At 36.6% G+C, this 15570-nt stretch overlaps 1 protein-coding gene across 10 annotated transcripts in view; it reads left to right on the top strand.

Moving 5' to 3' along the window:
• Positions 1 to 13055, top strand: part of MEF2A (myocyte enhancer factor 2A) — a 163252-nt gene extending 150197 nt beyond the window's left edge. For 6 of the 10 annotated variants that reach the window (XM_079127338.1, XM_079127340.1, XM_079127341.1 and 3 more), the window contains 4 exons: positions 2613 to 2636; positions 6138 to 6264; positions 10310 to 10436; positions 12113 to 13055. In XM_079127338.1, coding sequence (XP_078983464.1) covers positions 2613 to 2636; positions 6138 to 6264; positions 10310 to 10436; positions 12113 to 12467 — 633 coding nt within the window. In that variant the 3' untranslated portion in view covers positions 12468 to 13055. The remainder of the gene's footprint in view (positions 1 to 2612; positions 2637 to 6137; positions 6265 to 10309; positions 10437 to 12112) is intronic. The other 4 variants (XM_079127339.1, XM_079127343.1, XM_079127342.1 and 1 more) reach the window with 1 other exon arrangement.
• The last annotated feature ends 2515 nt before the right edge of the window (positions 13056 to 15570 follow it).

The following is a 15570-nucleotide window of genomic DNA, read 5'->3' as shown; positions in this document are numbered from 1 at the left end:
TGGAGAGGTGGTTGATTGGTAAACCTGGTATGGGATCTACAAGATGAGTATAAGGCACTAAAGAATAAGTGCATGTCAGAAGTTCACAGGAGACACCTTTCCAAAAGAACTTTCAATGGCCTCAAAACTAGAACACTTTGAGTAACAAAATAACAAATTACAAAATTACCAATCATCTCTGTGTTATAACCCAAGGGATAGCAAATATAGAGTTCATTATTGATATAAGTAAATGATTGAATAAATAGTGAAGTGACAACTCTTCCTTAGGGAGAAATTAGTAAATGTAGAAAGAATGAGAAATATTTGTAAATTACCTTTAGAACATTGCAGAACAATGATAATTGTTTCAGGCAAGGCCAATCAATAAGTGCTGCAATTAGTGGGCAGAAGTTAAGATGAAACACAGTCTTTACATAGCCTCAAAATGTCTCTCCCCAATAAATATTTGCTTCTTACAAAGGTGATGTTATAGTGGAGAATCCTGAAAGACACTATCTTCTTAACTAGAGGGTCAAGGCTAACTTGACTGGTAATGAGACAAAAAGACATGTGTCTTCCAAAATGGTGTGTTAAGAAGGTCATATATCTCTGTGGGATTCTTCTAAAAGTCTGTATCTTCCAACAGTGAATAATCACTCATAAGACAAACCATTCAGAGACATTCTATGGGATAACTGAATAGTAGTCTCCAAAAGTTCAGGTCATGAAAAAACAAGGAAATACTGAGGAACTGTTAACAGACCAGAAGGAGACTAAGAATACATGATAACTAAAGGCATGTGAGATCCAAATTCTGATCCTGGGTCAGAAAAAGGACATAGGTAGAAAGAAGGGTGAAATCCAAGTAAAATCTGAATCTTTAATTAGTGCCATCTTTTAAAAATTAGTTTCAACAATTGAATCATGTTTCTTTGGAATGTTAACCTTGGAGGATGTTGGGTGAGGTGTGTGAAGGAACTGTCTTTGCTCTCTAAGTTTAAAATTATTTCAGAATAAAATATTTAACATACATATACACATAACAAATAAACATGTCCAGAAAAGGAGTCACTGGGGGTGAGGAATAATAGCATTTAGGAAAATTGACCATTTGGCTCACCTTTCAGAAGAAACTGGTTGTGCAGTACCTACTAGTTACTATCTGTTAGAAATAAAATATTAAAAAAAGGTTTCACTTAAGGCATAGAAATATGTTTACAAGAATTATTAGTTAAGTGGCAAAGTTAAAGATGAAACTACATTTAGACATTGAGAAACTGCTTAATGAAATTATTTCTGGGTTTTTTCCCCCCTTCTTATCAGGCATTGAACCCAGAGGTATTTAACCACTGAGCCACATCCCCAGCTTGTTTTAATTTTTTATTTTGGAGACAGTGTCTCATTAAGCTGCTTAGCACCTCACTAAGGTGCTGAGGCTGGCTTTGAACTTTTGATCCTCCTGCCTCAGCCTCCTGAGCGCTGGGATTACAGGCATGCTCCACGACACCTGTTTTAGTATTTTTAAAAAGAAATCATGAAGCATTTCTTCAGAAAACTACAAAACTTACCGCAAAAACTATTTATACCCTCATCTCTGAAGGTTAAAGTGAAAACTACATATTTAACACACACACCCATAGTGTTTGTGTTTTTTTTATGTATCTTGTCGTTGGAGATACATAATGATTATGTAAGACAAAGTAGCTGAAAAACATTTTACTCACATTTGAGATAGTGATTATAGGCCACATGATTGTTTTGCAGAGTAAATAATCATCCTCTTTTCCTATTTCATCCCATTCATTTGCAGAGAAACCTGCTTCAAGATTAGGGCTTCAAGCATCTGTAATGTGCAAGGACGCTTTTAATAGGTTGAGAGAGAATTGGTTGATTAATTCAAGTAAAATAAGAATAAAATAATAAACTGCTTCAAACATATTAATATTTTATAAATGTTCAGAAGAAAAAGAGCAAATGTTTCATTTCTTTCCTATTCATAGTTTATCTGTTCATTTCTTCTCCAGCCTCATTTATACACACAAGGTTTCTCTCCACTAAAAGTGTTTTGTTCACATGTAAACTATTATTTGTAAATGATAAACATATAAATCTGTTAAATTTATTAACAAATGTTTGAGATCCTATTGTTTCATAACACTATGTTGGCTACTGTGGAAGTAAAACAACATAATTTCTGCCTACCAGGGATCACAGACTTTAGCAGGAAATAGATGGACATGTTTGACCAGGTGGGATAGTGATAGGAGGATTCAGATGTAAGTATATTCTTAGAGTTCCAAATGTAGACTGTATCACAGTTAGCAACTTTTTAAAATGTCACAGGACTGTGGCTATATGTAGAGACCAACTTAAGAGCAGACTGAGGTGGCAGTGGGGGTGGGGATGTTTTAAACCTGACCTTAGAGAATTTAAAAGAATTTTCTAGTCTTTTGAAAAATCAACTAAAGTATAGCGACAACAAGTAATTTATATTTCTATTTGGTGTGTATTATTATCATCTCTGTAGAATTCCAAACAACTTCTAGTGTCCATGTTTTTCTAAAGAATACTTTGTTGTGAGTACCAATGGTCTTAGTAACTCTCTTATCCCTCTTATGTGCTGAGTACAGTCGGAGGAAGAGGAATTGGAGTTGGTGAGTGTGGGTTTCTGCTTGAAGGGAGTTGAAAAAGATGTAGAAACTACTAATTCTCTTAAATGTTTTTTATCTAACCAATGTTCCTTTGTTACACAGATATTTTTCTTTTATTAAATACTTTTCAAACACTTTGAGTCACAAAAGCAATCTGCTAGTACCATAGATTCTTGTTTTTCTGTTTATAATTGTAAATATTGACACATTTTATTGGTTGGAGGGAACATGGACTAGAAAGCCTTTAGAAAACAGTAGCTGTCCGTGAGCACAGGACAGTGTTAAACATTTTTAAAGGAAAGCTACAAAATGCCTTATATAGCTCTCCAAATTATTAAAATATTTTTAGAAAATGACTTCACCCTCAAAGTTCCTCAGATTGTAACACACAGTCTTGTGTTATTTCTCTTTCTTTCAAAAAAGATTACATCATTTTCGGTGAGGTCACCTTTTTCAGAGTTGGAATTATTTCATCCTGCGTGAGAGGATCTGAACCACAAGGGGGTTCCCTGTTTACTAAAAGGAATGTCTGTAATTGAACTTACACAAATTTACTTTTCTATCAGAAGATATTCTGTTCTTAAAAGCAGCAGCTATTACCTTGTGTTTTGTCCCACTGAAAAACAAACATTATCTCTTGGCTTTTCCTCTAGAAAATAAACTTAAATAAAAATAACTTGTAGTTAATCTGTTTCTTCTTTGGGAACTAAATCCCAAACTGCACAGAAGTAATCATATGCATTCAAAGTCAGCTGCTGATTAGATGTCTCCAATTTAAGGGAAATAAAGACTTGAAAGTGTTCAATTTTTAGCATGGATAGGGGTTAAGAGTGCATGAGAGCATGGGGTAAAGGCATCATTTGGTTTTGTTTGCATTTTATTATTACATGTTTATGCATGCTCGTGTGTTTTACAGTTTGTTTCTTTTTTAATAAGGATGTCTGTGCTCTGTCCTTAAAATGAGATTGTTCTTTATTTAGCTTTGTGAACATTCACGGTATTAGATATGTTTTTTGTGTCCATTAACTGAAATACACAAGTTAGTTGTAAATGTGATGTTAGGTTATATCGCGAATATCTTTTGGTGAAATACTTATTGATTTAATACTTATTAGCAAGGTTATAATTCAAACAAATAATTCTTTCATTAGACCTGTTTATACTTACAATGTCAAATGCTTCCATGAATTATCTAGCACTATGTTGCCCTCTAGTGGTTGTGAGGGTCACTTACTCAGAACCCAATCCCGTGAGATAAAGAGCTTTGATGGATAGGAACAATATATTGCAATGTCATTGTTATCCCTTGCCTTTGAGATCATGCCAGGAGATTGCCATAGAGATGAAACCAGTAGAGTGATGAGAGAGCCCATACCAAACCCCTCATACTATATTCTTCATCTCATTTGATCTACAGACCAAATATTAAAGAACAAATTTAAGTCCATAGTAGATCCCTGTCTCAAAAGCTGTAATGCCAACTTGATGCTAAGACTAAGATATATTCCCAATTGTCATACATTAATCTTCCACTTTCCTTAAGTGCACATATAATTACAGAACCTCAGAGATCAACTTCTGAGGGCTTTAAAATATAGAAATCATAAAATGTAAGAAACAAAGGCATGACAAAAACATGTCAATAGCCATTCATATTCTTTAAAATGTAAGCAAATTCAGACTCTTAATAAAACTTAGCGTGAAGTATAGAGTTTTATACGTCAAAATCAAGACAGAAACACAATTTGTTTTAGAATTCAGAAAGTTGTTCAAATTGTTTTGCACTCTCTATTATTATTGTGAGTGACTTTGACTCAAAGTGAGGAAGGACAAGTGTCCAGGTCCCCTAGGGCCTATACTAAGGATTTTATCTGGTGAGAACCAGGCTACAGAGGTCCTTTAAAAGCCTTTCAATTCTAGAACAGCTTTACCTCATGACAGCCCTAGTAGCATAGCTGGATAGAGGAAATAAATATATTTGTTCTTTGTATCAACACTGTGTAGAAAGTTGATTAAGGGGGTTACTGGGATAATTTAAAGATACTGTCTTACATGTCTATAGTACTTCAGTTCCCAAAGCACTTCTAACATTGCTTCATTTGATTCTGACAATAGCATTGCAAGGCATGTTGGACAAATATTGTTTTACTGTGACAAAGTTAGAGGTTCAAAGAGTTAAATGATTTACCCTGTCTTCGGATGTGGTATATCTAGGACCAGCACTCACTCAGTACATCCACTAAGTCTAACTTAAGTTAGGATAAAAAATTTGAACTAAAAAGAGATTAACTGAGATCTAGAGCTTTATCAGATGATCATTTTTCACATACCTAGATCAAGCCAAAGGCCTGCAACTCATGTGCCTTTCTGAAAATAGTGAGAGAAAACCAAATCAGATTCTGATCTTTTAGACTCTAAAGATACTGAATTATACTTTTGCTATTATGGCTTAGACCCTAAATAACAAGTACCAGATTATAACATCATCTATAAAAAACATAAGTTGGAGTTGTGCTTTGGCCTCTTGCATAGTATCAGCGTGCAGTTTATTCTGTTCCTCTGATCCTTGATTTCAGAAAAAATGTTACTTTAAGTCACTGTGGGGAGAAACTTATAGTTTCATACTCCTACACATAGAAGACAATAACAACCTTAAACTAACTTGATTATTTAATAGTTGACTTTTTTTAATTATTCTTTTTAGTTGTAGGTGGACACCTTTATTTTTATTTATTTATTTTTATGTGGTGCTGAGGATGGAAACCAGTGCCTCAAATGCACTAGGTGAGCGCTCTACCGCTGAGCCCTTTATTCCCAATGTAGATATGATACTATGTAGAAGCAGTCAGCAATCATTTAATACTGCTCCGTTCACAACCCTTTTAGCAGTTCTTTAAAATCTCTCTACTCAGAGCTTCTCCTTTTAGAAAACTGAAGAAATAAATATCTGAATCTGCTGTTAAAAGAAATAGGCCATCTGCAGGATCAGTAGGAAGGAAAGTTGGCACTTAGCCATGTCTCCAAACCATATATCAAATAAAAATCCTGCAAAGAAAAGTATTTTTGATCCCTGTACTCATGAACTTAAAATTCTTTCATATACAAATGACTTTTGCTATCAGCTGCTTAAAATCAACACATATTGCACTTTGGGTAACCTGACAGTGTCTGTAATGACATCAAGTCCTCATTATGCTAACACATTAATGTGTTATCACCCATAAGGTAAGTTTCTATTTTAAGGATATGCCTCTGACATTAATAAACTGCTAAAATAAAAGAGAGAAGGTGAATAATTAATGTAAACATAGGTCCCTTAAAATTAAATATATAGTTACTCCCATTAGTACCTTTACAGTTTTCATATCATTACTGCTTCAGAAAATGACATTCAGATAAAACTGTGAACAGTGTCACGTTTAAATTGAAAGTTATTTTTAAAATAATAAGTATGAACATGAGTACCACATAATAACACTTTTCTTTTTTTCTCATCTCTTACAGAATACCCAGAGGATAAGCAGTTCTCAAGCCACTCAACCTCTTGCTACCCCAGTAGTGTCTGTGACAACCCCAAGCTTGCCTCCACAGGGACTTGTGTACTCAGCAATGCCGACAGCCTACAACACTGGTGAGCTCTTGTGCCTTTTCTTTAGTTTTATTTCTCTGTTTTGTTATCAACGTGTGCTTTTTATGATTTTTTAAGAAGTATATTTGTTTTAAATTTATCCCTGTTTTTTTAGATTCAGATTTGGATATATTAAAAAAAAATGCTATCCTTGAAAAAGTCACAGAAAATGCATTGATTGTAGAATGTTTTGAATAAGTTATTTTATTTCACCAGTGAGAAATTTTACTTGCCCCTGACAAAGAAACAAGGAGCTGTTAGGAAAATGTGGTATGCATCCAGCCAAGGAGCATGTAATAGCCACCTGTTGCCGGTGTATTTTTTATGTAGTTTCTCGTTACGGCTTCCAGGCTTTTAAAATAAGATGCTTGCTTTCATACTGTTAACCTGCTTTGGGAAAGACCACGAATCCCTTTGGGGATGTGGCTTAACTGTGGCCTACAAGCTGCATTTTCCTCCCTGTAACCACTAGTTTGGTCTGTGTCATTTGTGCCCAAGGGGAAAAACAGCCACTGAGAGGAGCTTTTCACTCCTTTGTGTTTATTTACACATTTCATCTTAGAATACCCTAATTTGGGGGTCTGTTAGGAAAGTGTAAGAATACCACAGTGATGAGAAGGGTGCTGTTAGCCAAGCAGGCTGTATGGAGAACCATGGTCCACAGCCAGGTTTCATTTAGATTTGCTGTTTTAAGGAGGGGAAAAAAGTGTTTGTAGTTTTACTTTATCCCTGGCTGAGCCAAACACCTGTTGCTTGAAAGGAAGAAGGAAGGAAGGCAGTAAATTAGACCTTGCCCGTTATCCAGAAACTGCAAGGCAGGGAAGTTATTCTTTTATGGTTTTCATAAGTAGACTGTGGTAGAGATCATCTAATTTTAGACTTCAGGATAAAACACTTTGCTGCTCTGCCTTCATCCCACTGTCTAGAGCTACCTGAGGGAAGCAGAACAATGATACATTTAATTGCTGCATTAATTTCAAGTATTAGTTCTATTAAAATAGACAAACAACTTTTAAAGGTTTTTGTTAAAAAGCCCTGTAGAAGTGTCCATTACCTTTGAACAATCAGAATGGAGGGGGGGAAAAAAAGCCCAAATCTATCAACTACAAACAACAAACTAGGGTCTATAAATTGTAGCAAATTATGTGTACCTTACACAGGACAGGTTCCAGACTAAAGCCAGGGATTAAGAATTCATAGAAATTATGTTTTAGTACATTAATTACCTGCTTATATGAGAGATGTCATGTGACAGATGCTATTTTTCTCTCAAGTTTATTCTAGATAAGAAAAGGGGACAACCTAAGTTGGTAACCATGGAGGGGAAGTCCCAAGTTGTTGTGGTTTCTAGTTAATACTACGAGGTTGAAAGATACCGGAAGAGAGGAGCATAAGAGACCAGATGCTCAGGGGAGTGTTAGCTGAGATGAAACTTGGACTGGGCATCAAAGTTACCTTGCAGTTTACTGAGCATTTCATTACAAATTTTTCAATGTACTTAGAAATTCTACTATACTTAATTTTTAGAAATGGCAATAAGTTAGAAAGAATATAATACATATGTATTTTACATAATCAATATTCTTTTTTTTTAAAGCAATCAGAGGTGAAAACTTTTATTATTACATTTAGTCCTTGTTTTAACCTTGCTATTATGGGTCTGACCCAACCTGGCCAAAGGCAGTTTCTGGTATTGTTAAATGTAATTGCCTCTGATGAAACCATTATTAATATTCATGCTTTAGGGAGGGGATTCAGAGCCAGAAGAAATGTCCAAAGGTAGGTTAATAATAATAATCAAAATACAGAAAGAGAAACCACACACATGAATTTTCATACATCAATGAATGCATCTGTATCAACTATATCCACATACATACATGTACACTATAAAGTCTCACAGGAATTACCAAAACATAAAAATGGAGTCAGTCCCCCTTAAAACCATCTGTCACTCAGCTTTAATCTCATTCCATCTTTTGACTGACTTTATATTTACTCTCAGAATACTTATCCTAACATTACCATATTGCCTTTAACTTACATATCTACTTGCCTTTTCTAAATACTTATCCATATTTTATCTTGTTTATTCTATCTATCTTGTACCTTTTTGTGTAGATTTACTATCAAACACCAGCCATACAGTAGGTTAAGGGCTAAATAAATGAGCAACTTTTTGAAATAAATGCAAAAATGTTGTGTGCAAAGCAATTGTATAGAGACATCCTCATGCCCATCAGTAATATCACTCCTAGCTTCAGGACTTACTCATATAAACATTCTGTGGGTATTTATTGTTTGCTCTGTAGCATGTACTTTGCCAGGTACTGAAAATCCAGAGTCTACTATGGAATTTTTTAGGGTCTGTCAGCATAAAAAGACATAAGGCAAGCAGCTGTAAGAAAGATCTATTCCAGTTGTGTCAGGGGCCACCTTTCAGCTAGAACCTGAAAATGTGTGCAGGACTCAGCCATGCAGCTCAGGGAGAATGATCTGAGGAGAGGGAGCACAGAGTTGGCTGACAGAATGGAGACTGGAGAGGTAAATAGGGATTTGTTGGCTGTGTTGTGGGGTTCAGACATTGTCTTAAAAGTGTTGGGAAGGGACTGGGGTGTGGCTCAGTGGTAGAGAGCTTGCCTCACATGTGTGAGGCACTGAGTTTGAATCTCAGCACTGCATATTAATAAATGAATAATAAAGGTCCATCAACAACAAAAAAAGATTTTGAAAAAGAGTGTTGGAAATCATAAAATTTTTAAAGTAAAGGCATGTCATGATCATATTTGCTGTTTTAGAAAGATCACTTTGGCTGCAATGTCCATAGGGGCAAAATGAATGACAGGAAACCACATAAGAGACTAGTAGAGTGACCCAGGAAATGGTTACTGGGGACTTGCACTAGAGTGGTGACAGTAGAGACAATGAAATCTGAACAGGCCTAGATACAGTAGATAGAATTGACCAGACTTAGTGGTTGATGGTGGGATTCAGAGAGAAGAGAAGCAGCAAGGATAACACCCATAAATGTCTGGCACAAACCTCTAAGTGTATGTTCCTGCCATTTAACAAGAGATGGAGCATTTAAGGAAGAGATGGGTTTAGAGGAAAATTTGAGCCATGTCAAATTTGAGGTGTTTGAAGAAGCATCCAAGAAGACTTGTCAAGTGAGTCATTGGAAGGGCTGACAGTTCAGGAGAACTATGGACTGGAGGGGACCTGGGGGAGGAATCAGTGTACCAAGCTCCCCTTCCCCCAGTCTCTGTGGGGATAACTGAGACAATCTGAGAGCATATAGAACAAGTATGGTCCTACCATAAATCTGAGCACCTCAGCTCAGTTCCTTTCTTAAAAATGTTAATTCACTAGAAAGACCAACTTCTTTAAACATCCCTCTTGAGACATGAGAAAGAAGTTAAAAGTAGAAATGTTTGCCACCTCTCTTTAGAACTAAATGGAAAAAACAAGTGTTTATAATGAATTGAAATAACTACATGTGAGTAGTAACTAATGCCCTAAGTTTTGTTTTTTTTTTTTTTTTTTTTTTTTTTTTGGGGGGGGGGGGGCGGGTATTGATGAACCTTTATTTTACTCATTTATTTATATGTGGTGCTGAGGATTGAACCCAGTGCCTCACCACTGAGCCACAATCCTAGCTCCTGTCCTAAATTTTGGTCATAGTAATTATAATGGAAGTATTTATATAAAATGAGTTATATTAAATACTCTTGTGACAAGAAAAGTTTTTTTCATGAACTTGAGATGATTTTGTGTGCAGTGAGGGAACTGTGACATTCCTGATACTTTAAGCAAATGCAGTAATTATATGATGATGCATTTAATGTCTGGGGCACTAACTTGACACCCATAAGCAGGGATTCTGTGTCTTTCCTGTCCTTTGCCCTTCAATCAAGACTTGCTGATCCAGATTCACGCTGGGAGAGCTCAGTGTGTCTCTTTGTTCCAAAGGGTAGTGGCAGGTATATTTATTTAAAATAACCATGATATGGGAATAGCCCAGCATAGCAAATCTTGTCTTCCCTTGTAGATTACTCACTGACCAGCGCAGACCTGTCAGCCCTGCAAGGCTTCAACTCCCCAGGAATGCTGTCTCTGGGGCAGGTGTCAGCCTGGCAGCAGCACCATCTAGGACAAGCAGCCCTCAGCTCTCTTGTGTGAGTACTGGAAATTTTCCCTGAACTTTTATTCTTGGCCTGCACACACTTTTTGTGTCAGGTAAAATCTTTTACTCTGTGGATTCTCATGTGAATAATCCTACAGTGGTTCTTTTTTTAGGTGGACACAGGTGTTGGGAGAAAATGTTTTCTTAAATACTCCAGATAATAGTTTGGATATGAAGCAAAGAACAGGCATTCCTTGAAGGAAGCAAGGCTTTTCTTTTCAGACATACTGAGATAAACAGCCAGTACCCAAGGGATTTCAAGGCATAGATGCCACCACATGTACCCCTTTCTTCCTGCTGATTGATGAGTAAGCTGCCTACTCCCATTCTCCTTCCCAACATCTACCTCTGATTCCACTGCTTAAGGAAGGCAGCTTGAAGGCATTTGAGCTCACCTACCTCTCCCTTCCCTTTTTGCTTTGATGACTATCTAAAGAAGAGGATGATGAGCTGTATCTTTTTCTTTCTCCCTGGATCTTGCGGGGAAGGAAAACAGGGTTGGGTAGCCCATATGCATCAGGCTTCATAGGATTTATGTGTGATTGATCCCAGCCCAAATACATGCCCTACTTCATTCACAAAGAGAACATTCCTTATGAACTGAGTGTGAGGATATAAGCAAAGAAAGTTTACTCTTCAGCATCCAGAAGAGATGAGATTCCTTGAGTAGCAGGGAGAAGGAATAGGGCTTAGTAGAGTTAGGATGACAGTAAGCCCAGTAAGCAGGTGGAGGAGAACAGCACACCCTGCTGGCTACCTCACACCTGCTTAGAGCAGTAGGGAATAACCTACCCTTCTGACTTCCTTTCAGAAAGTACCCAGAGGACCTGAGCCCAGGAAACCCATTCCTCCTGAATTCTGAAAGAACTCCACATGCATATTGTTATCAGTAATCTTCTTGAGGATTAAGTCATGGGAAAAGGAGCAGAGTATCTCAGGGAATTTTTTTTTTCTTCCTTCACAACTGGCCCTTAGACCTGACCTAAATGAAAACCTTAAAAATAGCCCTGAAGCTGAGGTACACGCCTGTAGTCCTAGCTATACAGGAAGCTGAGGCAGGAGGATTACTTGAGTCCAGGGGTTTGGGTCCAGCTTGGACAACATAGGAAGACCTCATATCAATTTAAAAAAAAAAAAAAAGGCCAGGAAAGCAAATATGAGGAAAAGTCTGTACCCACTCCCCCATATCAATCTGATTAAGTTCATCAGCCTTTCTAAGACCATTTTCTCATCTGGAAAATAAAAATATGATTTACTCAGAGTTGTAGAATAGATGAGATGTTCTGCCTATCACAGGACCAGAGTAGAGAAGGTACTAAGGAAGATGAAGCACTGAACAGAATGTAGTTTGCCATGTTCCTCTGTCTTTTTGGACCACACACATTAGACATTGAAATTGTTTTGCAAACTTCAGCTGCAAAAATACAGTGGTGGATAGTAGAAGTAAAAAACATTAAGAAGCCAGCTGTACTATTTCTTTCTTCCTGGAGAGATGTGATTTCTTTTTGTACAAATGTACTAAAGGAGATGACCAAAAACAGCCTTGGGGAATTCTGACAGAATTTCAGACCCTGGGTTCGTTTCAGTGAAGCAATGTCTGCAGTACCATCTTGTGAGTTACGCAGATGCACCCAAAAACCATCTCACATCTTTCTTTCTTTCCCTCAGCGCTGGAGGGCAGTTATCTCAGGGTTCAAATTTATCCATTAACACCAACCAAAACATCAACATTAAATCAGAACCGATTTCACCTCCCCGGGACCGAATGACCCCATCAGGCTTCCAGCAGCAGCAGCCACCACAGCAGCAGCCGCCACAACCCCCACAGCCCCAGCCCCGGCAGGAAATGGGGCGCTCCCCTGTGGACAGTCTGAGCAGCTCCAGCAGCTCCTATGATGGCAGTGACCGGGAGGATCCACGGGGTGACTTCCATTCTCCAATTGTGCTTGGCCGACCTCCAAACACTGAGGACAGAGAAAGCCCTTCTGTAAAGCGCATGAGAATGGATGCTTGGGTGACCTAAGGTTTCCAGGCTCATGCTTATACTTTATGTTACTGCAGTGAACTGCCCTACATATCTAAATCGGTAAATAAGGACATGAGTTAAATATATTTATATGTACATACATACATATATATTCCTTTGCATATATATGTATGTGGGTGTGAGTGTGTGTATGTGTGGGTGTGTGTTGCATACACAGAATCAGGCACTTAACCTGCAAACTCCTTGTAGGTCTGCAGATGTGTGTCCCATGGCAGACAAAGCACCCTATATAGGCACAGACCAGTCTGGCACTTCCTTGGACTACTTGTTTCATAAGATAACCAGTTTTTGCAAAGAAACGTGTACCCATATATAATTCTCCCACACTAGCTTGCAGAAACCTAGAGGGCCCCCTACTTGTTTTATTTAACTGTGTGGTGACTGTAGTTATTTCAGAAAAAAATTGCTTTGTAGAACAGAGCAGTAGAAAAGCAGGAACCAAGAAAGCAATACTGTACATAAAATGTCATTTATATTAATTACCCAACCTGGCATGGGTCTCTATTGCAAAGGGGTGCATGGGAAAGGGCTGTTGATATTAAAAAACAAACAAAAAACAAAAAAGCCCCACACATAACTGTTTTGCACGTGCAAAAATGTATCGGGTCAAAGAAGTGATCTTTAGCTAATAAAAAAGAGAAGGTAGAAAATACGCATGAGATATTCAGAAAATACTAGCCTAGAAATATAGAACATTAACAAAATAAAATTAATATATTAAGTTATAATTGGAATACATCAGAAGTTTCTTTTTACATTCATATCTTAAACTGATTTTAGCTCATGTATATTTTATATGAAAGAAACACCCTTATGAATTGATGACTATATATAAAATTATATTCACTACTTTTGAACACATTCTGCTATGAATTATTTATATAAGCCAAAGCTGTATGTTGTAACTTTAATTTTTGTTTCTTGTTTTTGTTTTTAGAAAATAGCTTTATCTTGTTTTAACTTTTTAGTTTTATTTTAAGAGGGGAAAAAAAAACAAATATCTTGCAAGCAGAACCTTGGAAAAAAAAAGCCATGAACACTTATTATCTATATGTAAATTAAAAGTTGAGCCAAACTCTTTGTGTATATAGCATCTTAAATATATTATCACATTTGATGTAAGTACCTATGTATTGTATGGTCACCAGATTAAAAAGTATATTTTTGTGGATTGCCGCCGATTTGGGGGGGAAAGGCGAAGTCCTTATTAAGTAGAGTATTCACTGTTTAATATTTACTATTTTGTTAAATATACTGTACTTTGGATTTTAATTATTAGCCCAGTTTTTTCAGAGGATTGTATAAAGGGGTTTCTCCCCTCACTGGTGGTGAATGTGTGATGTTACATTGTAATCTTTGTGCTGTATGGGGTGAGCATCATTATATATTTTATATGTGTATATAAATAGCAAAGTGGCAAAAAATTGGTGTTAAGTTCATCCTGCATAAATATAAAATGTGTTGTAACAGATTTTATAAGGCATTATTTAAAACTTGCCTTTTGTGAGGAAAAAAAGTACAGTAGAAAAAGATGACCTAATTTAATATTAGAGAATATGGCAAAATAGTAGAGGAGCACAGAGGTTTTATAAGTGGTAAATGATTAGGGAAAAATATTTGTGGGGAAAGGATCTTTTTTCCTTGACCCTCTAAAAATACAATGATGCAGCTGGTTACAAAATATACTACCATTATCAACTGTTTTGTGCATTGAAATGACACTGATGTCGGGGGAGCAGTTCTCTTATGGTGCAGATCCTTGGCATGACTCTTGCTGTCCTGACTGAAATTAGTGCCACCCTCAGCTTGAGTTTTCAACAAGGCCTTATTCTTACAAGAAGACAACTCATTTGTGATAGCAAGTTCATCCGTTTACTGGGCTCGTGCCATGAACAAAATTCAAAGTCCTGTATATCTTTTATCATAAATTTTTAGATACTCCTTGTCCTGAGAAACTCAAAAGAAGCGTTTAAAAGTCACTGCTATTTTATATTTTAAACTTAATATTGAGCAGCTACGTATAATTTTTACTTATATTTTGTCCCCCCCACCCCATTAAGTTCCTTTTGACATTTCCCACATCTGCTATTTCTGACAAATCATCAGCCAGATTTCCTGACTGAGAACATAGCTATTAGGTACAGGATAAGTCTGTGGCATTTTCATTCACAGGCCAAGGAATGGAAATTCTATTTTAATGGCAGTTTGGGTAGTAGGTTTCGGTAGAAGCCAAAAAGAGAGGATGATGTGCTGTCTTCTCTTTTCATTTCAGTATAGGCATTTGGCTCTTATTCAGAAAGGATTACTTTTTCTTTTAAAGTGTACTTAATTTACTGAACTACATACAGGCACATTTCTTCATGAGGTTATACCTGATGGAAACAAGACAGTCTCCCAACACTGAATTTCCAAGATAATCCTTACCACTTTGTAAACCATTTATAGCTTTGAAAGTGTTAAGTGATCCTTTTGTTATTATTTATGCATGTTCATGAACTTCTGCTGTATATTGGAATAGGAGTTAACACATTCACATTTACTGTCTATTTTCTTGTGTGCCTTATGAGATGGCTTTTCTGACTGTATCTCAATAGTCTTTCTTTCTATGCAGGTTTATAATCAGTACAACTACTGTTTTCTAAAATAATATTACACAAGGCTCGGAGTTTGTATTTAAATTACATTGACCAAGTAACAATGTATTCTCTTTTCAGGAACTGAATATTTGACTGTTAACATTTTTCCCATACGCCCAGTGTAATTTGGAGCATATGGACTTAACAGACATGCCTCACCCAGACACCCATGTGTGAACACATCACATCCACATCTCTTGGCAGAAAACAACTAGAATGGGGAAAATACTAATGGTGTTGTTTTGAAACCAACTTTTCTTACCCTTTTACGTGTTTTGTATAAGACACTGTCACAGGAAGATTTTATCCCTTCAGAAAACGTATTTTATTACTAAAAAACAAAAACAAAAAAAGCTTAAATTGCACTGGTTAAAGGAAGTTCCCAACAGCTGTACTTCCTTCAGTACTCAACTGGTACTGCACTGAGAGTGAAAGTCACCATT

Source organism: Sciurus vulgaris (genome assembly GCF_902686455.1).
Source record: "Sciurus vulgaris genome assembly, chromosome: 2".
Classification (NCBI taxonomy): domain Eukaryota; kingdom Metazoa; phylum Chordata; class Mammalia; order Rodentia; family Sciuridae; genus Sciurus; species Sciurus vulgaris.
Note: the sequence above shows the minus strand (reverse complement) of the source record. Positions and strands in the feature narration are given on the sequence as shown.